Raw genomic sequence first — 25465 nt, 5'->3', positions numbered from 1 at the left:
AAATATTTATAATATTTGGGAAGCAAACCAATAAGATACGCCACAATAGGTTTTCCTAAATCCATCTAATTTAAATGATACATTTTTTTCACAATTTCTATAACATCCGTTCTTGTTTGCATATCGCCATTAAATTATATTTATAACTTATTCGTTTGTATTTTATATTTATGTATTTGTTTCTTTCTATTTTCTTGTTTTCTTAACATTAAAACTCATCAGCAAAATATCTTTAACATGAATATATTTTATTTTATCTCTACTAAAAACCAAAAATCAAATTGATTTAAGAGTCATTAAATTATGAGTTTCTGAAAATTAATGTGAAATGCTTTTCTAAACATTTCCGTGGCCTAATTGACACATTTTAGTGTTTGTTTTTTATTTCTAGAGAAACTCTAAATTCTGTGCAGTACATCTTTTCACTAACTTCTATTCTTTGACGTGCTTAAGCTAAATCAAATACAAAATGGCAATAAAATTTAATTCGAAATTAAAAAATTGTTTTTGTACTTTATTCAAAAAATCAATGCATGTAACAAGCACAGGTAACTGTAATATTTTTTTTATATGTAGGTACTTGTCGTTTTTCATAAATATGTATTTTTTTGTTGTAATTTTATACTCCTTCGGCCTTACTACACAATAAAATTAGCTTAAAATAATAAACTCAATTAGGCTAGGTTGAAGCGGTTGTCCACTGAGAGAGACACCTAGGTTCCTAACCCAATGTGATAGTAAACTAAATTATTAAATAAATGAAGTTAAATTAATTTTATTAAATAAAATTGAATAAACTCTGAATGTGCAAAAATAATGCGGTTTCACTCTAATCCCGATTAATGCATTTTCAATCAACTTACTGAAATTTTCCAATTAGTTGCTTGCATACAGTTGTATGTATGTACAGTGAACTCAAGGTGAGGTGAACCTAGCACAACATGAACATACAGCTTGGGTGAACTTCACTGTTTTTGGCCATTCTGTTGTGTGAGTATTTGAAGAGCTGTATTTTGCAATCTTTAGAATTGAAGAAACAAATTTTGGAAGACTTAGAAAAATATGAAAAGACAAAAAATATTAAAAAAAAAATTAAAAAGGCGATTTGAAAATATTCGAAATGTGCAGCTAACAAAAATGTGCAAACAATCAAGAAATCCTTATATGTATGAAGAACTTCTTGACAACTGGTTTGCAAAACAGCGGTAAGGTGGCTTCCTCTGATGCTATTCAAATTTAAAAAGTGATCTCTAAAAAAGCAGAATTTCTAGTCACCACTAATGCACAATGAGGTCCTTTCTACAAACGAAACCAGTAAAGGTATAGAATGGGTTGAAAAGAGAATACTACAGATTACCAACCACAACTCGAATAGTCTTGCGCAGCAAAGGCATCTCCTTTAGTTTTCATCTTTCCGACTACTGTAGTGTCTTACAGCCTGAACCGATGGCAATAATAAAAGCTGTGATACTGGTCAGTGTGATTTGATACCTGGAGGTGATACATAGTTTTCACTGATAGCCAGGCGTTGATAAAATCCTTCACAAAGCAGTCGACAACCTCGAAGTTAGATATGCAATGCCGCACATCTCTTAATGAGTAAAGCTAACATAGGCTCCTGGCGACTGTGCCATGGAAGTTAAGTGCAATGCTGATGAAGTAATGAGTTCACAGATATGGACATAGGCATATGATATCAGATCTGTAAGCAACATATTTTTGAGGAAATTTTAAGAGTAGCGAATGGAAGATGTCGTAATGAAACCACCTGCAGAATCATTCGACTCTCATTGCTAAATATACGCAATGCAAAATAAACACAATCTTAGCTCATTGATTTCAGTTACATTAAAACATTGTCCTGCTCTATCCATACGTCGATTTACCATTTTAGATAGACATTTTTTTAATGAATTGGAAGATTTCAGTACTGAAGTTCGGACAGTACTCAGGGATCTTCTAAAATGTTTGAAAAGTACACACTGGTTTTAGAAGAGATAGGGACAAGCTAAGCATATGGCATCACAATGGGCTAAGCGCCTGAGTCTGTCGCTTCAATATAACCTATACCACGACCACTGTATGAGAATTTTTTCAGCTCAGTTAGGCACATATATATAATAATTTATATACCGTATCCATCCAGGATTCAGTTACAACAACCTCTAAACTGGTGGAAAAAAGCAGAAATAGACTTTCCACCTTGAGTGAAAACCATTACGTTACCTTAATCTGGGTGTCGGGATATCGGAGCATTGAAAGAAACGACAAACAGAAATCGGTATTCACACCACTGAACGACAATACTGACAAGAATGAAACGAAGGGGTGCCTGTCGACTCAGGACGGTGATAAGTGGCTTCAGGTCCATCGATTTTCCATTTGCTCTATGAATGCCCTGCGTTATGGAAGGAGAGAAAGCCAACCCTTGGCAAACCACTGTTCGCGGGTCTCAAACAACTGTCTGGCATAGACGTCAACAACTTAATAAGGTCCTTAAACCGCACAAGCAGGATATAGTCATGCTGTAAATAAGCGTTAAACAAGTTGGTAGCGAGAATGTGGAGCGTAAGCGTTTTTCGGATTCTGAATGAATCACCACTTCACCCAACCAACCAACCAGTTTAGTCATTTAACTTTTATCACAAATTTATTAATTTACAAATCGAAAACAATATTGTACCTTAAATATAAATAACTAAATATAATAACTTAGAATTAGGAACTTAGTGATCACAAATTAAAAAAAAAATACTTTCAGTAGATGTTTATAAAGCTAAACATATATCTTGCGTGATGGGGAAAGAACTATTGGCATAAATGAGATATTGAAATCACAGCAATTACATATTCCATGTAAACAAAATTATAAATCTTAAACCATTCGTGGATCAAACAAGTTGTTGATTAGAAATTTGAAATTTAAAGTTCAGTTCCAAATTCTTATTTTCTTAATAATGCCACGAGCACCGAAAAAAAGGCTGATTTAGAAATCATCGACTTATTAAAATTTAGTTTCTTTTTAAATATTCACAGTACTTTTACATATGTATGTATATGGGTGCAATTTGGCGATTTGCGGTTTGCTTTAATGGACGAAATACTTGATTCGCACGAATCATGCAAATACCTGTAGCTGTAATTGTGCAAGAATGTACTTTATGTATAAATGTGAACAAACATATGCATGTGTGAGTGTGTCCCTTAACCAAGCATAATATTACGCAAATGTGTACTTATCCAAAAGATATTAATGCGGGAATAAAGTCAGGCTAAACATCCGATCCGAAAACATACGCGTTTTGCTATTGAAAATCTCTGAAAATGTGCTTATGTAGGCAAACATATATGTAGGTATGTATGTACATATGCACATATGCATACTCTAGTTCCTATGCTGCAAACCGCTCGGCTCCAGTTCCTTAGCTCTCTAGCTCCCTCGCAGTGGCAGGGGTTGCAAGTGGCGCAAGTGGTAGTGGTGGTGGGTGTTTATGGGGTATCTTTGGTGGTGGTGTTATTGCATTTGGTTTGCACTGACTCATTTATTATTTAATTATCATAAATTATGCTATATATATATATATATATAAGTATGCATGCATGTATATGTAAACCTTTTGTTTTTCTTTGTTAAATAACAGTCCAAAGCGTGTTCGCTAAAATATTACAACTTTTTCATCTTCTGATTGCGCTCAGTGTAACTATTTTCGGCCAGAATCACAAGCAGATTTCAACATTTCTAATGTTCGTTCCTATATTTTTTATTGCAATAAGTTCAAAATTTATACATTTTTCATGGCTGTCACATTTTAATGAAATATACATACATAGGTAATTCTATATAAACAGCTTTTTGATATACATATCATTAAGTTAAATAACTTTCTATTCTTGTCCGGTTCGCTCAACCTACAGATCTCACACGAACAAACGCACGCACAACCAACCAAACATATGTACCTAAGTAGACGCATATGTACACGTGCATATACATACATATACATACATGCAAGTGAGTATGAATGCATTTGGCTTCGTGAGAGAAAGCTCTGCGTAGAGTGTGCACCGTTTAACTAATATAGATGTAATTGACAACGAGGTCGGGGATTTATAGTTGCTCCTTCGAGATTCTCTTCTCTTTATCTCTTCCTAATATTCAGCATACATATTTAATTATGTGTAAATATATTAGTATTTATATGCAAGTTTATTTATATATGTATATGTATAGTTTGTATAGGTTTTTGTGTTTAGCATACTAACAAAACGATGATTAAAGTCTCAGGCATACAATAACAACAACAGTTGAAACAGTTAATTATGTAAAATGAATTCGTTAATACTTAACAATGTTTACTACAGCACATAAGTATGTAGTACTTGCAGAAGTGCATGAGTATATATATATATTTGTGTATATATGTATAGTGCTTAGAATAATAACAACTAATTACATACATACATACAGTAAGTGTAGAATGAAAATGTATGCGCTGCTTGAACGCGAACATCATTCCTTTGATATGCTTTTACCTTAAAGATAGTTCTTGGTTGATATAGATTTTCGCTAAATAATAATTTCTAGTTTTTTCGAATGCTCTTTTTTTATGTTTTTTATTAATTGAACTATTTATTTTCACCTCCGACGCATTGCCTACAGCTCTGTGATGAATTGAACTGCAAGTGGCGCCATTTATCTGCTTAATTCCAATTGCGATCCATCGGGTTCAGAGACCTTGTTCGCTTACAAATCGTCACCTAACCGATGCATTTCGTCCAACATAAAGTCAACATCTTGCTCGGTCACTGCGGCAGACGAGATGATCGAGCGGAAGAAATTTGGCCGGCGATCGTCCGGCTGATAGCCAACCATCAATGTGCCCTTCTGCATCATGCGTCCCTTGATGATGGGGCAGATCTGCAAAGTGAAGAGGTAAATATGAATACTCGTACATGTATTTTATTACTATGCCGAAATTTTTATATTGCAGCAGTAAGAAGTCTTATGAATACCATAGATAGTCCTGATATGTGTTCTCACTTTACAGTATGAATTATTGTTGATTGATAATATTTAATTTCTGTATTTCATCCAACAAAATACATATTTTTTAGACATGAGGTAAATTCTTTTTGTCATTAAAGCTACTAATTATGAAATCCAGTAAGATTTATCGTTAAAAGTTATTGTGTTTCAAAATGTTCCGAAAATATAAATAAGTATATAAAATAAATTTGTGGAAACAGAGAAATTTCCAAACAAAACAAAGCAAAAAAAAAACAACAACCAAAGACAGCACCAGGACGTCCAGTTCGAACTAAACATCTCAAGGTTATATTATTAGCTAATTTGGAAAACTTTGCAACACAATTTCTGAAAACAATTAAATTTTAGTTAAATTTCAATTTGTTGGTAATTTTTCTGGTGTGGCCATTGTAAAATGCTTTATAATTCATGAATATACGGTGCTCTTCAAGCCGCTTTGCGACAACGGTTTTATACGAGGCTGTTTCCAGTAAGAACAAACACGGCGATCTGGCGGCTGACGAACAGAGCACTCATAAGTATGTAACTGCCACAAAGAGCGTGAAAATCCCGATCTCTTAATCGTTGACGATGGGACAGTCGTTTCACCCCTCGACCATGACGGGGTGCGAATAGCGATAACGCGGATAAGAAAAACAAAGCCGCGGGGGCGATAGACTGCCGGCTGAGCTATTCAAGCCAGCCATCAACAAAATTTATCAGTGCGACTTTAGGCCTGAAAAATCCATAATTGACCAGATAATCACAATATGCCACGTCTTGGAAAAGGCTCATGAAAGGTGTCCACGTAAAATTAATAATGCTGTGCAATATGACTTTGTGCATTACACGCAGCTGCGTCAGAATTGAGCAGACCCTTTCCGAGCCATTTGATATCAAACTATGTTTCATACGTCTTCTTTAAACTGGTGCTAGAAAAGATTGCGCAAGTCACACAATTTAATCTCGCGAGCTCAATTCATTATAAGAGCGTATAATTGCTGGCGTATCTAACATTAACACCGATAATAAAGCCATCCTTGGAACCCAATTGCCAACAAGTGCTACTTTGTACTAAGCAGGCAATTGAGTAATAAAGTCCTCTCTTGACAAACAAAATTAACATCTCAACATGTCCGTCCTGTTGAACGATGACAACATCCGATGAGGCGTCCCTTGGAGTGTTTGGGAGAAAGATTCGGTGGAAGATTTTTGGACCTCTGGACTTTGCCGATTGTATAATCTATATGAACTTTACTACGATGTAGACATAGTGCAGCGTATAGAGATCGAGCGGCTCCACTAGCTAGGTTATATCGTCCAAATGGAGGTAGCAGAAGAAGAGGAAGGCCTTCTTTTCATTGGGAAGGTCAGGTGGAAAAGGACTTGGCACATGGTGTGTCCAAATGAGAAATAACTGGATGGCTTTGTTCAACTCGCCCAAAATTGCTTAGGCGGTTATCCCGGCAATCAAAGGGAGGGCTACTTCTCTGTCTTAGTTTACAATATTTGACATTACGTGTTTGCTTTGAAGTATCTTGGTACCGACCCAAGCTCCTTGTTTGTATAAATACTTATACATATATTGATAAGCGTACTACAGACATTTTTTTCGAATAATTTTGCCGAATAATCAGTTATTATTTAACAATCGGTATTATTTGCTACTGTCCGTAAAAGTAGCATTCCGTCACATGGATGCCTTTTTTGGAATCACATATCTGAATTCTAATGCGTATTCTAACATACTTTTACCCTCGACGTATTTTATAGATTTCCTATTACTCATATTTCTTAACTTACCTTTGCCAATTCCACTTCCTTTTTCTTGTCGTGTGGCACGCCGCGCAAGCGTTTTGGTATGTACCAGAAAGAAACGTTGACCAACTCCGGCTCGAGTATCAAATAGAAGCGGTCGGGCTGCTCCTTGATACGTCTTACTTGGTACTCTGCGAGTTGCATCAAACGGTCCTGTTGACGTTCGAATCCCTCATTACCTTTCGAGCGCCACTGCAGCCACAATTTGAAGATGTCGTTGTGGCGGCCGCACTGGATGACCTTGTCGCCTGTGTCGTAGCTGATGTCGTACTGCTTGTCGGTCATGAAAAGATACTCAGCCGACATCTGATTACAGCTAATCAGTAGTCCCTGCGGGTGGGAAAGAGCGGAAATATTGAGGAGTAAGCAATGAGTGTGGTGTCAAGTGAAATTACTGTAGAGGGGAAAGTGCTGGCGCGTGATGGCCGTGTGGGAGAAATTGTACAGACAATAATACTGAGTTTGAATGTTTGCTAAAATTACTGAGTGCTTTGTACAAAGCTTCGCAGCAGATTTAGTTCTCACGCATTTAATGCGCTTTTCATGTTTACTCGATGCGTGTAGTTGTAATTGTAATTCCTCTCAAGGCTGTCAGACTATTTGCTTGGGGGATTAGGAAAAGTGTTTGCTGGAAGCTATATTGGACTACTAATATATGTATGTAAGTAGTAAAGATTTTAAAAGAACCGAACAAGAATGATTCTAAAAATGCGAAAAATTAATGCTTTCGTTTTTCACTCTTATACATTTAGTTAGATATGTATGTATGTATAAGTCTATGTCTGCCATGATGCTTTCCAGCGCAAATTTGGCAATATGTCAAGTTAAAATTTTAATTAAAATTCCTGAACTGACAGTTTGACTTTGCCACGGCTGGCATTTGCTTTCATCAGCAACTGTGACCAACGCGAACATATTGTATGAATGACTTTTGTTGTAAATGTAGCTGATGTTGCACATTGCCCAGCTATAAGTTGGTGAACGATTTTGGGGATGATTTTGCATTGCCCTTGTGTTGTACATTATTGAAATTTCAAATATGAGGAAACACAAGTCATGCCGCAGACTAGGCTGAAAGTTGGTCTGCACGAGAGGTAAGCGTTATTTTAGACTTATTTCGCGGTGCGAACTTTCAACGAAATTCAACGATTAGTTGAGTTTTACGTAAAATTTTCAGCAAAAAGTCACTCACGAATACATTTTTACTAAATCAATTACTATAGAAATGTCTGGTGTTTTTTAGCTGCATGCGAACTATCGATATCGATAACTATGATTTGATAGCTGATAACGGCAAACTGTGTTGACATTTCTATTCAGTAGGGTTTGGCACGTCAATGATTCATGATTTAATGTCAGAACAACGTTTCTAAATTGTGGAAATTTACTTTGAAAAAAATAAATCTGTTCGCGAAGTTCAAGACCGAAGTGTTGAAGAAGACGGCAAAATATCGACTCGTAGTCATTCTTGTTGGCCTTTATCCTTCGACTACGTGGAAAATTTACGTAAGGACCTTTACGTTTACGTACCCATTCAATACAGTTCGTGCAAGTATTGAAGCCAAATGTCCATCGTTTGCGTCGAATTCGTGCAGATTGGGCTCATTTAGATTTATTATTCATATTTAGTGGAACAAGTAGCCAAAAATTGGACTCCGGAAATCATATTCAAACATTAAATGTTATGAAATTATCTACCAGATTGTGATAAAAATAAAAAAAATCATTCCGAAAATATTTCCGTTTTGTACGACACACACATAAAAGGCACCCCTCGTATTATAAATCTCAAGCTCTTAAAAAACATCTTTTTCATTAAAATATGTAGGTACAAAAAACCAAAATACCAAGAAAAAACGACTCCAATGTTTCAATTCACTATGGCTCCCACTATGGAGCCCTTAGTGACAGTCAGGTTGCACTAAAGGCCCTGGAGACGCGAAGCAAACCTCAAAGATTGTTCAAGAATGTCGGAAGAAGCTTAATTATGTTGCAAGACGGAATAAATTTGCCCTTATATTGGTTCCAAGACACCGCGGTGTTGAAGAAAATGAAATTGCCGATGAATTGGCCAGCTGTGGATCAGTGGTTACCACACAGGGACCAAAGCCAATAATCGGAATTAGTTCTGCAGGAATAACGAATTGATTTCCTGATTATGTATGCAATTTACGTAAAGAACTATGGTCCAGTCTAGAACTGCAAAGTGTTTTGCTAAAAGTCCGAACAGAAAACTGTCGAACTTTCTTCTATAACTTGATGAAAAGACGGTATTGTCCGAGGACGCAGCCCAAGGAGTCAGCATATGACCACCATTGGAATCATTGGAGGCGCATAGTACTAAGAATTTTCTTTGTGAGTGTCCTGTCTTCGCTAGAGCAAGGTTAAGAATTTTAGGTTCCGATGTCCTGAGAATGAGTAATATTTGTTCTCTCAAACTGGAAGATATTTTCAGATTTGCCAAAGAATCTGCAAAATTCTCACAAGATTAGCTATCTTTGTCTCTGTCTCTGTCTCTGTCTCTATTCTATCCTATCTCTTTCTTTCTGCTACTTCTCTCCTTGCCTCCTTGACTACCTACCCTTTCTTTCCAGAGCTTTGAATACAATGGGCTTTTTAGCCTGAGTGTTTTAGGAGTTACCAATCTCTAGGTGTTTCTTCGCCCGCCTTTTTCAAATTTCAATTTCAATTGCATGCATCACTAAGCAAAAGATAACAGACATTTTTATCTGTTGGTTCATTGTTAATAGATACCGCCATGAATTTTTTATACTTCCAACTTATTTAGAGTTCGAGCCAAAAAACAAATTTTAATTTTCTTAAGGCCCCTAGCCACGGTGAAATCAGCTTACGATATTGTTCAAATATTTTTTATCTGTGTTAGTAAAACAGTAAGAGTCTTTCAATAGACGCGCCTAGATTTTGTTTTAAAATAAAATATGGATAATGCAAGCTATTTCAGGTTTCACTTTTTTTTTCGAAATGCGGCTTTTAGCAATTATATGTGCAAAATGGCATCATTTAAATGCTCACCATTAGCATGTCTACAGTCTCTCGAGAATTCAAGTTTTCAAGGACTCCCTCCCAAAACATCGTTTTGAGTTCAGCAATCCGAATGTTGTATTTCCGCTCTGGAATCATTGTTGGCTTATTCACAGAGACTTTACTTTTCAAAAAACTCGTCGTCAGACCCAGTTTAGTGACATTTTTTCACCAACTTTTGAAGTTTCGACTTATGCGAACGATTACTTCCATGAAAAAATTCACGAATTTGGTGATATGCAGTTCTTAAAGATCGAAAATTTTAAAAAAAGTTCCAATAATTTTAACGCGTTGTTCTATCGCTTACAATTATGCATCATCCAAAGATAATATAAAAAAGTATCGTCTAGGAGTTATTCACTGCTGACATCTAGGCGTCATTTTTGAAAAACTGTTTATTTGGCGCTCTACAAACTCATGTCACAACAAAGTTCTTCAAATTGCAATTTTTCACATACTAAAATACTATACAAGCTGAAGTTATCATTAAATAATTTTTGAACAAAACATGAAAATCCAAAAAAGCATGTGATTCGAAATTTATTCACACAACATTGTGGGCAGGGATATTTTAGGTGGAAGGAAAATCGTTTGTGAGTTGTGAATCTCATTCCGTAAGAAACCAAGATATCTAAGCACTAAATTCGTTTAAGCCACTGCATTTCTTATCTTTTAAAATAGCCGAAGTCTTAAATAAATTTAATTTTCACTTAAAAAGTATGGATAGTCGTAAAGTGTAATAAACACGATTTTTCAAAATGTATCTTAAAAGTATCAATAAATGGAAAAGAAAAATGATTAAAAGCTCTACTTACATCCTCCTTAAAGTGTATTGTGGAGCATTGCAATAAGGCGCCCATTAATTTATGTGGATTCCAGGTGACCGAGTCAACTCTAAAATGCGTATAAATTTACGAAAATGAAAAATATAAATGAATTATTGCATAATTGGCCACAACTGCGAATGCATAATTATTAAGTAAATAAATTTAATAAATTTCTTTTGCCACAATTAAATGCCATTCAGTAACAAATTACTAGCAATTAACGCCAGCAGCCTGACTTACAGGTAGTCCGAGAAGCAGGCTAGCAGTCAGGGGTAAGAACAACCCTCGCAATGGGCGGGCATACTTAGTCTCCTTGATTCTATATATTCACATGCATACACACATACACCTATATATTTACACTCTAGCTATGGTTGTTGAACGGCCGCAGCATTTAATTCAATTCAAACAACACTATAAGGGGAAGTGGGCGAAATGGGGTGCGCCTGCTAAACATCCCTCTGGGAGCTATTTACGGTTTCCCACACAGATGCTGCCAACGATGCCGCCGCTTGTACTTTTCAATGTGCGCGACAACAATTTCTATACTGCGGCGTCTGTAGTTGTGCTTCAGCGGGGAGAGTAGGTCGTTGGCGGCACGCAGTCTGCTATACAAGGCCGTGATGTTATCTTATTTGTTCGGCAGTACGTAAACACTCCAATGACATTTGCCAGATTTCAATTGCATCGTTTATACAGAATACACAACTCTGTACATACACACCACATGCATGTTTGTATGTATTCAAGCAGATTGCGACTATTTGTAGTGTTCTTGTTGAGGCGTTTGTGGGTTCTTGCGTGTACGTTTGGGTGTAAGTGGCATATGAGTGCTCTTCATCAGGTTCATCAATAAACGTTTTTGCATGAGGCACTGCTGCTATTCACAGAGGGAGTTGATAGTGAATTGTGAGCAGCATCTCACTTGTGGGACATATCGCTCTACCTTTTTTATTAACACTTGCCAAATATTGGTATTTGGGTGGTTTAAGAAAGATTAATCGTATTTCGATAAAGATTTGATAAATAACTAAGTAATAATAAAGAGAACTTTTTATGAAATATATTTTACCATCATAGACCATTTGAAGTACTAAGCAACTACTCTTAAGTACTAAAAAAATGCAAGTGGATATATGGGAGTTCGGCCTGAAGTAAGTTTCATATAACGTTTCCATCGCAGCTTACGTCACCTACACCTATTTGAAAACGTGGACAAGCGCCAACTTGAAAAATAAATAAATAATTGGCGCGTATACTTCCACTCGTATTAGGAGTTTGGCCGAGTTCCTTGATGTTGTTCCACAAATGGAGGGACCTCTGAACGGCAGATGGCTTTTTATGAGGAGCTTTGTTTCCTTGTACTCTCAGAGGTTTGCCATTGCATGCCGAGGAGTGACCGTTATTAGAAAAATCCTTCTATCATCCGCGCCTTACCGAATGGTAGTCACGCACAAACCCATTCGTCTAAGGTATATAAATATATACCTGATGTTGTTCCACAAATGGAGGGACCTACAGTTTCAAGCCGACTCCGAACGGCAGATATTTTTATGAGGAGCTTTTCCATGGCAGAAATACACTCGGAGGTGCCGAGGGGAGAACCTACGTTCTCTCTGTGAATTCCGAATGGTAGTCACGCACCAACCTATTCGGCTACGGCGGCCGTCTAAGGTAGCATGCGATAATTGGGCCAACGTTTTTTTACAACAAGACTACAAATTGTGAATGAACCCCGTTTTGGATTAGATTCATTAACACTGCTTCATATTTACAGAGATGGAATATCATAGCGTGAGGACGACCTCTGCGATCTGTGCAAAACAAGTTATGGAGGAAGATGAACACAACTTTTTTTCTGTCCACGCCTTGCGAATGAAGAGGTTGACTCGAGGTGTCCCAACTTCATACCTTTTTCGGGGTCAGAAGAAAACTGGTTCAAAGATCAGTCCCACACTTTTAGGCTTTTAATGCTTTGTGCCAACTCTATAATAAAAAAGTCCGCTGCAATCGACATTTATTTCCGCTCACTCTTTTATTTCTGCCAATGTTTCTATAACCGCTTATTTTAACACGATATATCATGGTGAAAAGATTTTTAGAGGTGTGGCTAAGATCAAATGGTTAATCGGCTCTCAGCGAATTCGAAAGAAGCAGCTCCTTGGTTGACTTAATCGAGGTCATGACAACGGTTTGCTTACGAAAAAATTGAGATTGTGTTGGTCATATACGAAATAAATCGACACAGTTTCCATTCCCTTCTGAAAAACGACTGATTGGACGAGTGTGTGAAGTGAGCGGGCCGAATTTAACTGCTCTGCCCTGTCCTCTGTGACGTGGGAGGTAACTCTCACAGTTTTGATTTTCACTATAACTGACCGCCAAACATGGTAATCTATAATAATAATGATTTTGTATCTGTAGTGTACCCAATGGTCGACAATTCGACCTAAAAGATCTTTGCGTCCTACCACATGATTTAGAAATAGTTCATCTAGTCTTATTGAATGGCACTGCTACCTTAAATGTTTTCTATCAGGTTCTATTTAACCTATTATGGATATTCCCAGCCTCAGGTTGAGAGCCGAATTCCTTCAGTATAATCAGCCTTACGATAGATTACCACTGACGAAGAAAGCCAAAATAATTTTATTCTGCAGATTTGCGAAGATGAGGAAGTGGTTAAGTTCATTCGGCACTTTCTATGCGAATGTCCGGCTCTTCACTTCATCGGAATCTAGACAGTTTGGGTACAGACTTGCTAGAGAAGCTGATTGTATTTGTCAAAAGATCGCGAAGCTTTACGAACATGTAGGAAAGGATAGGAATGAAAAAGCTTGGCTGTGCACCACAATAGACTTCCGCGGCCACAGAATTATTTACGAGCGAACTTACGCCGTGCGTAGTGTAGTGACCTTACCTCAACGGGATTACCTATGATAAAGATGTGTTGCGCTGATGAGAGTATAAATTCTCTCGAAATTCTCCCACTTCCCAAGTCGGGCTTAGAGGTTTCGAGGTGTTTTCTACTCCTAACCGGGTCTAAGAAAGTGAGGGCAATCATTCTGAAGCACATTCTGCTACGAACATCAATTTTGGAGTTAATTCTTTCTCCTTTCTTTGAAGTGCCGAAGAAGATATGCAGATATGCACGATATTCAGCCTCACTTTGACCAGCCAAAAGTCAAAGTTACTCATATTGATTTTACTTGTGGATTACACTGAAGTGTGAGAATTTGATTTTAAGATTCCGATTGCGCATTTCGCCAGGTGCACCGGCCGCTCCGGCTCATTGCAAGTAGCTACAACGCCAATAAAAACAACACAATAATACAGCAAAGGAGTGATTTTTTCAGTTGTTGTAATCCTTTTGTTCCAATTTGATGTTTGCTGACATTCTTAATGCTAAAATGCACAACAAGAAAAAAGATTGAGCGCAAAGTGCGGGTCGCATGAGTTGGGGTGAACAGACCCACATACGTATGGTGGATTTTCACCGCCTACCCACTGTCAGCGGCAGAGTGAAGGCAACAACGAAAAGTACAAAATAAAGCGAATGAAGCCGCCGGGATGAGAAAGGCGATTGAGGCGTGAGTGGTGATGTAATTGATGGCGGTGGTGGTGGTGATGGAAATTGCGCTGGGTTTATGTAAAATAAGGCCAACACTTCGCATCAATTACGCACACATTCTTGCTTCACAAAACACTGTATCGAAACCAATTCATCAGGGTTTAAAGGGAGTTTGAGGAATTTTCGATTAAAAAGTTTAATTCGTTGTAGAAATACAGTTGATGCTGTTGCAGTGAAGCGTTGCGTTCCTAGAATAACTCCGAGCTGGAATGTTAAATTCGTGCACGGTGGAATGCAATAAAAACAATGTGTGCATTACTCCTGTGCTATTTCTGTAGATATAATGCATTTTTCCCCACCCATCCAGCTAAAACACTGTCAGCTTAACTTAAGCCCACTTCGTTAAAGAAGCTGCCATTCCCAAAAAATGTATGTAACTCGAGTAAGAACTCGTTTGAGATGGAGGCATGGGCTGCCTTGCCTGTCTGTCTGTTGTTGTTGAAGTTTGAAAGCTTGCGGTGGCACTGCGGCAACCCTAATCCTTAAATGGCCTAAGTACTCGCAAATTGATTACCATATCCATCAACGCCCGTTGGGCGCCTAATGCCATGCTTTTATTTTTCCAACTCTTAGAATAAAGTAACCCAAGCACGCCATTGCAGTATTTCTTTGGTAGTAACCACTAATCTGGCGGCATTTATGGGCCTTCTGCTGCTCGAGTTCAATTATGTTAAGTTGTGGTTATGCAAGTTGGTCGTCGCTCATAGCGGTTTGTGTGTGTGTGTTATGCATCTACTTTGGTTGTAGCTATGTTTTAATTGAGGCTTTCAAAGCAAAGCGTTCGAATTGTATCATTAATTGAAGGAACTTGACAAGCATCAGGCCCCAACTCATTTTTGTAGCTGAGAAAATTGCATGACATTTGATTAATGGCTGTTTGGTGACAGTGAAAAGCTCCGACTGCTTTTAAAGCGAATTAGTGCACGGTTAAGTGTTGAGCTTATTTAAATATATTTGTTTCACTTAATTTCCTAAAAGATTCAGTTCGAATATATTTGTAAAAAAAATTAATTAAAATAATCACGCTTTTCTTCCGCCACCATAGACGAAATTGTTCGAATTTCTCCCATGGAAAATCTTCTTAAGGAGATCATTCGGAAGTTGCATAAAAATCACAATCGGGAGAGAAGTACCTGAGCAGAATGATGGTGCCCTGTTGTTATTACTGGGTGTACAAATAAGTTTTAATGATTTTGTTTACGACTTGGAAACTTTGCTCGGAGAAAATGGTACACTATGTTTTATTCAGAGAATAACCCATCGTTGGCTATGACCTTTCCCATCTTTCATGCGTCAATGGAATTTCAAAAATATACCCACTTATGGCCTTATTTATGGGTAGGCCATGATCCCTTGATCTAAACAAGTGTTAGTTCCCGTCTGCAATGCTTGGTTGATACAGCGTGCGGGGTGGTACTTCCGCCTGAGGGGCCACCAAAGTTTTCATTAGGACATTTTCAATATGTAACCGAGTATTGCCGTGTAGAAATATTAATTTGCCATATCTTTTAGCAAATGGATGCAATTGCATCCGTCGTTGAAACCTCAAAATTAGCGGCTGCAAACTTTACTAGGCTCTTTTCGAGTTCTTTATCGCTGGGGTAAAAATGGGGTCTTTAAAAACCATTAACATATCTTCGTTGATGAAGTAGTTTCCTCATTTGCTACACACAACAATCGATCTGACTTTTGCTTCAAAGATTGGCATTAGTTACGTCATCATTTGTAAATCCATCATAACTTTAGCATCGTAATTTTGAAAATATTCGCGCGTAAAGCCAATATTACTCTGCGGTGCTTTAGTGGGGTACACCGCGTTAAGAAAAATGACATATAAAATACCTATGGAAAGTATTCAACGTCTTGGTGCACTCTGCACTACAGGGGCAATTAGAACTACTCCAACGGCCGCGCGTGAAAGAACAATCAGCCTGCCACGGGTTGACATAGTAGTCTCTGTAGTTGACAGAGTGTCTAGCAGCTAAATCGGTCGTAAGACTTAACACATCGGGTGAATTTACCTCTAAGCCATTCGGACATAGCTCAATAGGTATGAGTTATAGGGTCAATACGGATTATATGACTCCGAAATGCAACTGGATAAAGAGATTCTGAGCAACAATAGAAGAAGAAGGGTGGAAAAGAGGCAAGAAACCTAACTGAAATACGCTTCTTCTATTTACTGACGCATCGAAAATGTTGGATGGTGCATGGATTTACTGCGCAGAGCTAACTATTAAGCGGCCACTTAGGCTCCCTGACCACTGCAGTATTTTTCAAACAGAAGTCTTTGATGTAAGAAAAGGCTGCAGAAATTGTATTCACGGAGGCATCGAGCAACTCCGAAATAAATATATATGTTGATAGTCAAGCGAGGTTATAAAGTGATAAACTCATATCAAATTTCATCTCAAAACAATCTTAAGAGCAGGGAAGCCATAGATCGATTGGCCGCAGACAAACGGCTGCATATCTATAACCGGATAACCGGACATAAAGGCATTTCAGAAAGGAAATTGTAGATGAGATTGCGAAAAGCGCTGTTTACATAGATTTGAAGAAGAAAATGACATACTGAAGTCTTTAAATACGATCTACAATGACATCGTAGCGGACATGAAAATACGGATAGACAGGAGGTTTAGCAATCCAGCCACTTGCAAAACTGCGAAAATCATGTGTGCGCATTATTCAGAAAAATATGCCGGATTCGTACTAGCTTTGTCTAGAAAGGAAAGCAAAAATATCGTAGGTATACTGACAGGCCACAATTTGCTAGAGTCACATACAGGATAGGAATCGTAAGAAACGATAACTGCATATTTTGCAATGATGCTCTTGTGCTGCATCAGCTGGAACCCGAATGAAATGCCTAGGAGCTCTAACATACAATATGAGAAGTTAGAATGCCTCTCAGGGTTTGAGCTTCAGGGTTTCCTTAGATTTGCAAAGGTCGCAGGCTTATTACAAGAAGTGTACTACAAAGAAACGTAAAAGTGTATGTGATAGCTTTCAGCCAGCGAGGACAACCTAACCTAATCTAATCTATCGATGAAAATTGCACTCTTATTAACATAAGTAAGGACAAAACTCTGATGAGGATGCCGACACTACGAAAGTGGACTAGGAACGGAAGTAAGTGAACACAAAGAGGCTGGTGATACTTTCAAAATTCCGAAGTGGTAACTGCGACGTGGAGGATGCCCCGCGCGCTGGTCGTCCTGAAGTTTTTAACTCCGACGCCGTGCTCGAACTCGTGGAAGCTGAGCCAAATTTGACAGTCAATATGATAGCTCAGAGGTTAAATTCATCGCATGGAACAGTTCCCAGGCACCTGGTTCAGCAGGGAAAGGTTTCAAAGCTGGGAAAATGGGTTCCGCATAGACTTTCCGTCACCAACCTTCAGTAGAGAGTGAATGTGTGTTCTCAGCTGGTGCAATGGCTTGAAAATGAAAGTTTTTTGAACCGTATCGTTCCTGGTGATGAAAAAAGGGCCCTTTACAATAATCCTGCTTGCAAGCGCCAATGGTTAGACAAAGATGAAACACCAGAACCGCCCCCTAGAGATGACCTTCACCCCAAGAAGATTCTCCTGTCTATTTGGTGGGATATGACCGGTATTGTTTATTATGAACTTCTGGAACCAAACCAGACGATAACTACTGACTATTATTCCCATCAGCTATCAAACCTGAATGAGGCACTTAACAAAAATCGACCGTCTTTAGTGAATAGACGCAAAGTTTGGTTTCACCACGACAACGCAAGACCTCATACCGCAAGGCAAACATAAGGCAAGCTGAACGAGCTCGGATGGGAGCTAATGCCGCATCCACCATACTCTCCGTATATTGCACCTTGTGATTATCACCTCCTCTTTTAACAAGAACTACTCTTCAGAAGAAGCTATAAAAAGGGATATCGAAGCGTATTTTGGCTCCAAAGACAACATTTTTTGAGCAGGGAATTAAAAATTTGCCTAAACGTTGCGAAGACATGGTAAATAATGAAGGAAAATATATTATTGATTAATAAATACTTTAAACATCTTTCTTATTAATGTTAAAACCACCTTTAAAAAACGCACGAACTTATGGACTGACCTGATAAATAGTTAGTTGTGTTCATGAGTTTGTGGCCTTACTCGTCCTCATCTGTTTGGAATGGCAAAATTATAGTAAAATTAGGGAAACTATCCTTCGTGCGTTCAAAATAAATCTCTTGACAAAGTGACTTGCCATATATATACAAGAGGGAAAGAGTAAAAGTTTGTTTCAAATCAAAGGTAAAATCTGAGTGTCATGGCAATGACCCCAGGCCACGTGGTTGTGCATTCATAATCAATCAAGCTTACCTGTATGACTTTGCTTTTGGCTTCTGCTCTCATTGTATTATAACTACTTACATAAATATAAACATGGGCTTATTCTTTCATTAAAATACGTACCGCTCAATGCCAGAAAGTCGAGGATGACGATATTTGCGTGACAAGAGCAGACCACCACCCCATGCAGCCTAAAAAGAAATGCAGACAAGAAAGGAAATACAATAAGTGAAAACAAATATTTGATACATTTCTTCTTTCTTTCACTTTTCTAAGTTACTCACATCCACGTGCAACCAGCAGTTGTACTTCTGGCAAATATCTGCTATCTCGTTGATGTTGTCAAAGGCACCCAATACTGTGGTGCCGGCGGTGGCATTCACGAAGAAGGGAATGTGCCCCTTGGCCTTTCGCTCCAATATCAAACGCTCCAACTCCGACGTGATCATTTTGCCGCGCTCATCAGAGGGCACCATAACGCAATGATCCGTGCCTAGGCCACAAACGGCAGCGCATGATTTCACCGAGTAGTGACACTGATCAGAGGTGAACATGACCAATTGTCCGGGCAGACCAGCGGCTCCATGTTCCTTGTAGTTGGGGAACATTTTGTGGCGTGCAGCCAAGAATGCATACAAGTTGGAGATCGAGCCACCGGGTGCCAGAATAGAGTCTCCACCATCCCAGCCAATGATTTGGCGCATTTTCGAAAGAACCACATTCTCCATTAATATGAAAACGGGAGCAATCTCGTATGTGAACATGTTGGTATTGGCAGTTGCAGTCAACCACTCGCCAGCCATGGAGATGATGTCCAGTCCACATGAAAGCTGATTGAAGAAGTGTGGATGTCCTGTGAATGATGAAGAAAGGCGAATACATTCCTAAGCGGTTAGAAAATAAAGTAAAGAAGAATCGAACTGTGTACACATATACTTGTACGAGTATACACAAGTACATACAAATGTTTTTATATTGAAAGCTAGTGAGAGGGGAATGGACACAGAAGACTATTTCCACGCTCAGAATGTGTCCAAAAGCAGTAGTTGGAGTTGTTCTATTGAAAGTTAATGATGCTGAATAATTTCGTTAGAGAGTAAAATTAAATTTGAGCTTTTGCTTTCTTGTAACACTTCAACGACGAATTGGGTCTTTAAGAAAACGGCGTGGTTTGTGTAATTTTTTGGTTTTTTTGTCGCACACAAAAAGGTGGAAGGCATAGAGCCTTTGGTTTTGGATAGCTGAGACCACTAAACGCTAAGACGAAATGCTGCCAGCTGCTTATACAGAGAGCTCCTCCATAGTTTAATTCGCTATTTTCTGAGCTGTTACCAGAAATGTTTTTTTTTTTTCACTGACCAGCTGCGAGAGAAAATTCGTATGCCCAATATGTTTTAATGCCGTTTCACGGCACCTCCGAATGGCAGATGTTTTTATGTGGAACTTTTTCATTGTTAAAATACACTCGGAAGTTCGCTATTGCCTGTCGAGGGTCTTCTGCTAAAAAAACAACATTTTTTATAATTTGGTGTTTCAGTGTGTCTCGAACCCGGGCCTTATCGAATGGTAGTTACGCAAAACGCCATTGTCCTATGGCCGCTGTCGTAGTACTAAATAGTAAAAATAGTTCAAGCCGCCAAAACCTGTCTGACTTATAGAGCCGAGAACTATAAAATAAGTTTCCGAGCGTTCTTTCTTTCTCGGTGAATTGACCGTACGTACTCACCTACTGCTACCGAAAAATCAGCAGAGAATTAAATCAAGATTTTCACAAATTAAAATGGACTTAGGAGAGGTCTAATGGTGATACATATCCTCAAATATACATCACTAATGATCACTATACCGTAATATGCGATCACTGCACGGCGATCACGATTGGTGATCAATCGGGTTCGGATTCGAAATTCCGGGCATGAAACATCAAATGATAAAACGTGTTTTTCCTAGTAACTTAGTAGCTCACAGCAGATAATGGCAAAGCTGCCTTGAAAAAATTTTCTCATCTGTGAAAAGAATATTTTCATGGCCGCTAACCGTGTTTCACCGAAGAATCTGCTTGCATCTGTCAAGTTTCAGTCTCTTCAAGCTCGTTGTCAGTTGTGACCAGTTGAGCGAAAATGCAGAAATTAAACGGGGATCTGCAGTACTCACCGTTTACCGAAATGGGGTTTCCAGCAGCATTTGCAAAGATCCACACCAAACTGTCACTATCTGATCTGAGTTTTGCTCGCTTAAATAGCCGCCAAGATAAAAATACACTTCATCAGAAAAAATGATTTCTCGAGTAAAATTGTTGCCATTACGAGCTGCTCTAAGACCGAAACTGCGAAGCGATAACGAAGCGAATGGTAGTGTGCCTTCAATTGCTGATTCATTTGGACTTTGCAAGTGAATAGCGCGAATTTTGCAATATTTCCCAACGCTGTTCATGCGTAAAGTGATTCATTTCGTTCATCTGAGATATTTTCCTGACTTTTTGCCAAAGAAAATAGCTGTTACTGCCAAAATCACATAAGAATAAATAACAGCATTTGGACCACCCTGTACTTACATATAGAAAAAGACCGAACACTATGTTTCTGATCTCAATCGCATTAAAAACTGCAAAAGTGAAAGAGATATAGATGAACTTATGCGTTCCTCATAAAATACATTAAATTGCATTTGCAACGTACTGTTGTGCCGACATATCAATGTAGAGGTCTTTCTCTTGCATATATTTTCAGCAATAAATGGAAATACTTTCTTATACTAAATATTTCCAGAGGCATCAACTTAAAGAGGCCTTTCCATTATTAGCGCCTGTCTGTCACAACGTCCCTCAGCGTAATTATTTGGAGCGGCAGGTTTTTTGCGCCTTGAACGGCATGAGAGAGGCGATAGAGGAGTGACGATGAGTCTTAACGTGGCAGCAGATGTGCTTGGCAGCTACGTCGCAATTTACCCTCTCCAAGGCGAGTCTTTTGAATGAAAGGGCTTTCTACTGTCAAATAGAAAATTGCAATTTTTATTTCTATTCCATTCTCAGCAAAACGTTAAATGCAATCAAGAAGCGGAAATAATGCCCACCACGTTTAACTGAGACAATAAAGCCTCCAGACATCGACCGATGAAAATGAGTATTCATATTTTTATTGTATGGCTTTTGTGGAGCGTCGGGAAACACGCATGAGCGCAGTTCAATGCAGCTATACATATTCGAGGCCGAGGCCGCCCTAACAAGGTCGGCCAACAGTCGCCAGACTCCGGCGCATCTGGCGTTTCCGCTTAGGTCTGATTATTTCGAGTGTAAAATCGATACAGTTTATATGCATGCAGGTATGTGTATATGTATAAGTACATGAAAAATGCGAAAAGAAAATTATGAGGCAACTGAGTGCATGTGAAAGTGACAGTAAGTATTCAATATTTTAAATATAGTGCTCCAAATCCCATTGTGTTGCATAAGACTCATTCCACATTTCGGTAGTGCTAGTGGGTTCATAAATTGCTCATTTATTGTGGCTAATTGCGAATTACTGCACCACAGCAGCCAACTGGGTAGCAGGCGAAATCCCCAACAGAGCCCTGAATGAATTCGCAAACAAACAAGAAACAAATCTAAAAGTAAACAAAAATACAAACAGCAAACAAAGCACAACACTCGGCGTTGTAAATGGTACATGAACCCAGTTAGATTGAATGAACAACAACAAAGAGGAAGAGTAAAGAGTGAACTTCACAAGGGGATGATGAGCGAACCCTTCGTCTTAAGTCTGTCTCTTTAAATGCCGGGTGCCATAAGTCGTGTGATTAAAAACCCATTGCCTCAAGCCTTGAAAGTGTCATTCATGTCAAGCAAGCAGCGGACCAGCTGCGTCCAACAAGCAGCATTTCCAAATGGAGTGAACCATTTGTCTTGACGGGATCTGTATGATTTAACGAAGGCAAACATTTCAATTTGCACGGTGAGTCGTCGGCAGTGGCACAGTTGGCCAAATGCACAGCTACACTTCCGTTCACCCTCTCCATACCGCACAGCCATTTCTGCTGCAAACGTCCTCTGTACTCTCTGCCAGTCATTCATTCGTTCATTCAACCATTCATTCGCATCAAAGGATCAGCGTGCAGCGAGTCAGAAAATAACAACGGATTTTGATTAAAGCTCTCTTCTCCGGCACAGTCGAAGATATGGACATATAGACATACATAGAAGTACAACTCCAACGTATTGTCATACTGACATGTGCGCCCGCTTGATGCCAACTATGGGGAGGGAAAGTGTGTGAGCAGTTGGGTTGAGAGTCTTTGGTGAGTGTGGGTGTGTATGTGTGTAAAAGAGGGTTGGCAGCAGCATATTATGTTGCCAATATGGAGTGCGGGGGATTACGTGGGATTATGGATCATAAATGGGATTTTTATCGCAGTTACGAAATAATAGCTAGAGAATTTGTGTGCCTGCCGGAGAAGTTTTGAGAGGATAGGTGAGATTTGATGGCGTTCACATTAAAGTTAAACGTAAAAGTCATTGAAAAAAGACAAGTCAATGTTTGTGGATTACCTTTTTGTCCAAAACATCATTTGTACTTTAAAAACTGATGGGAGTGCAAAATTGCGTAGGTTTAGTAAAATGAAAGTATCAAATTATAAAATAAAAGTATTTTATTAATGCTTAAACTTCGATTTTAGACCGTTGTTTTACAGGGCAACATCATTCTTTCTTAATCGAGATAACAAAACAAAACCATACCAGAGGCTTGGGGGGTACTATCATCCCAGTATTCAAAAAAGGTGACAAAAAAGAACCAAATAGGGAGGCATTTCTACTCAAAACTCTTCAGAAAAATAATTGCAGCGGAAATACCAAAGCACCATTTGTATGAAGAGCAACAAGGCTTCCGGAAAAACATATCCACTATAGAAGCCATATTCATAATACGAAAAATAGTAGAAAAATCGTTGGCACTGAACAAACCAGGTTATCTATAGATTAAATGTTTTTGTTTTTTGTCGGCACAACTAGCGAGCACAGCACTCACACCACATTAAGTCCATTGTACTGCACTTGGGTTCCCTTTGTAATTTTCTTTAAATCTATCCGACCTCCGAAGAAATCTGAGTAGATCTTGTGGTGCCAAGGAGCCAAGGTGGTTGTTTCTTAACACATCACAAAAATTGGCCCGCCGTTTTACCCTATTCTCCACATGCTGGGCAGAGGCGCTGTCTGAAATGTCCACCTTTTCCATAGAAAGTGGTCCAATCAGCTGCATACAGTCCCTTCTGCTTAGTGACAGGAGGATCTGCGACATTCGGTCGGACATTAGTTTTGTCCATCTGCAGATCTTACTTAAACTGTAGACAGGGTTAGATTAAAGGCGTTGTGACTAAAAGAAATGTTGCGAGAAGTATGGTGGAAATAAGCAGCGAGATAAACTTGTTGTTCTTGTTGTTGTTCAGCCACATAAGTAAACTCAAACTTCGCATGTCTAATACAGACAACATCAGGAATTAGGCAAGATGACAGCCTGAGCCTAAGATTATAATGGACGAAATAATAGGCCATATCAAAATGACCTCTCCTGGATTCTGAATGACAACCGGCGAATTTAAGATAATTAGTTACGCACAAAACTTAGTACAGAGACTTCTCCTCACATTTGAGTAAGTTGCTGAAGTGCCCAGTTTGCAAATATTTCCGGAAAGAACCAAATGCTTGGCTGCATCCAAAGACGCAAATTGGCAGTCAGCAATAAGCCGAAAAAGCAGGTCCTTGAATTTAACTATCTCGGATCAAGAATCAGCACGAATAGAGATCTAAGAATAGAAGAAAATCAAGAGGCGAACAAAGCAGCATCACTGTCTGGCTGCCTGAGAACGGCTGTATGGTGGAACAAGCACATGGGGACCGAAACTAAAGTAAGAATCTACAAGACAAGCATTCGGCTAATTCTCACGTATGCTGCGGGAATAAGAGTGGACACGGCTGTAACATAACGGACATACCATGTGCGACCGAGAGCCAAACGAAGAAATAAGAAGCGAAGAAAGGCATGGAGAGACCACGTCCGAAGTATGTCGAATGGATGCTTGGCGAAGATAGCATTAGACAGCAAAGTTAATCGACGTAGACCACCCGGAAGACCGCCAAACGCTGATATGAGTGCTGGACATCGGGATCAGCTATACGCAAAAACTAAATACAAAATATAATAAAATATGCATGTAAATATTGTGTATAAAAAAACCTGTAATTGTTGTTCTAAACAGGATCAAATCGATCGTAAACGATGAAGAAGAAAACCTGATGTTTAAATTTGCGAACATTTCTCGCCAATAAGGAAATTTCGTACTGGTAAACTTCATTAAGAGCATATTTGTTACAGAGGAAACACTTACAAACTATGCTGAAATGTAAACGCTGTGAGAGAGAGGGAGTCGGTGCTTTGTTACCGGAAAGACCCAGATGTATGTAAGACATAAGGCTGCCGGTTCTTCGTAACATTTAAACATAAATATTTGTATGGAATGTTTAAGCTTTTATACAAACAACAGATATAATGAACATTAAATGAAATGGGTGAACTCATGTTTTCTTGCGAGTCTGTTTCTTAGTCCGGTTCTGCACGAACATCTGAGTGTAGATGTTGTGTTTTAGTCTAAGACCTTTTGCATGCCTTGGCAGATGTTTAGGCAGAGGAGCTTCTTGTCCAGCTGTAATGTGCTTCTTGATTTAAGTCTCAAGACTTGATGGCACAAGATCTTTCAGCATTGGAAGGAATTATGGCGGTGATTCATTGATAGTGCCAACATTAGTT

The 25465-nt window shown here is 38.7% G+C and overlaps 1 protein-coding gene across 4 annotated transcripts in view; it reads right to left on the bottom strand.

Annotated features, from left to right (window-relative positions):
• Positions 1 to 3745: 3745 nt before the first annotated feature.
• LOC128862580 (glutamate decarboxylase) overlaps positions 3746 to 25465 on the bottom strand; it is a 73578-nt gene continuing 51858 nt past the window's right edge. For all 4 annotated transcript variants that reach the window (XM_054101302.1, XM_054101299.1, XM_054101298.1 and 1 more), the window contains exons 4-8: positions 18953 to 19521; positions 18792 to 18859; positions 10702 to 10780; positions 6830 to 7174; positions 3746 to 4918 (exon numbers count right to left, since the gene is read on the bottom strand). In XM_054101302.1, the coding sequence (XP_053957277.1) occupies positions 4745 to 4918; positions 6830 to 7174; positions 10702 to 10780; positions 18792 to 18859; positions 18953 to 19521 (1235 nt within the window). In that variant the 3' untranslated portion in view covers positions 3746 to 4744. The remainder of the gene's footprint in view (positions 4919 to 6829; positions 7175 to 10701; positions 10781 to 18791; positions 18860 to 18952; positions 19522 to 25465) is intronic.

This window comes from Anastrepha ludens, chromosome 4, assembly GCF_028408465.1.
Source record: "Anastrepha ludens isolate Willacy chromosome 4, idAnaLude1.1, whole genome shotgun sequence".
Lineage (NCBI taxonomy): Eukaryota > Metazoa > Arthropoda > Insecta > Diptera > Tephritidae > Anastrepha > Anastrepha ludens.
The sequence above is the reverse complement of the archived record's forward strand: the minus strand, read 5'-3'. Positions and strand labels throughout refer to the sequence as shown.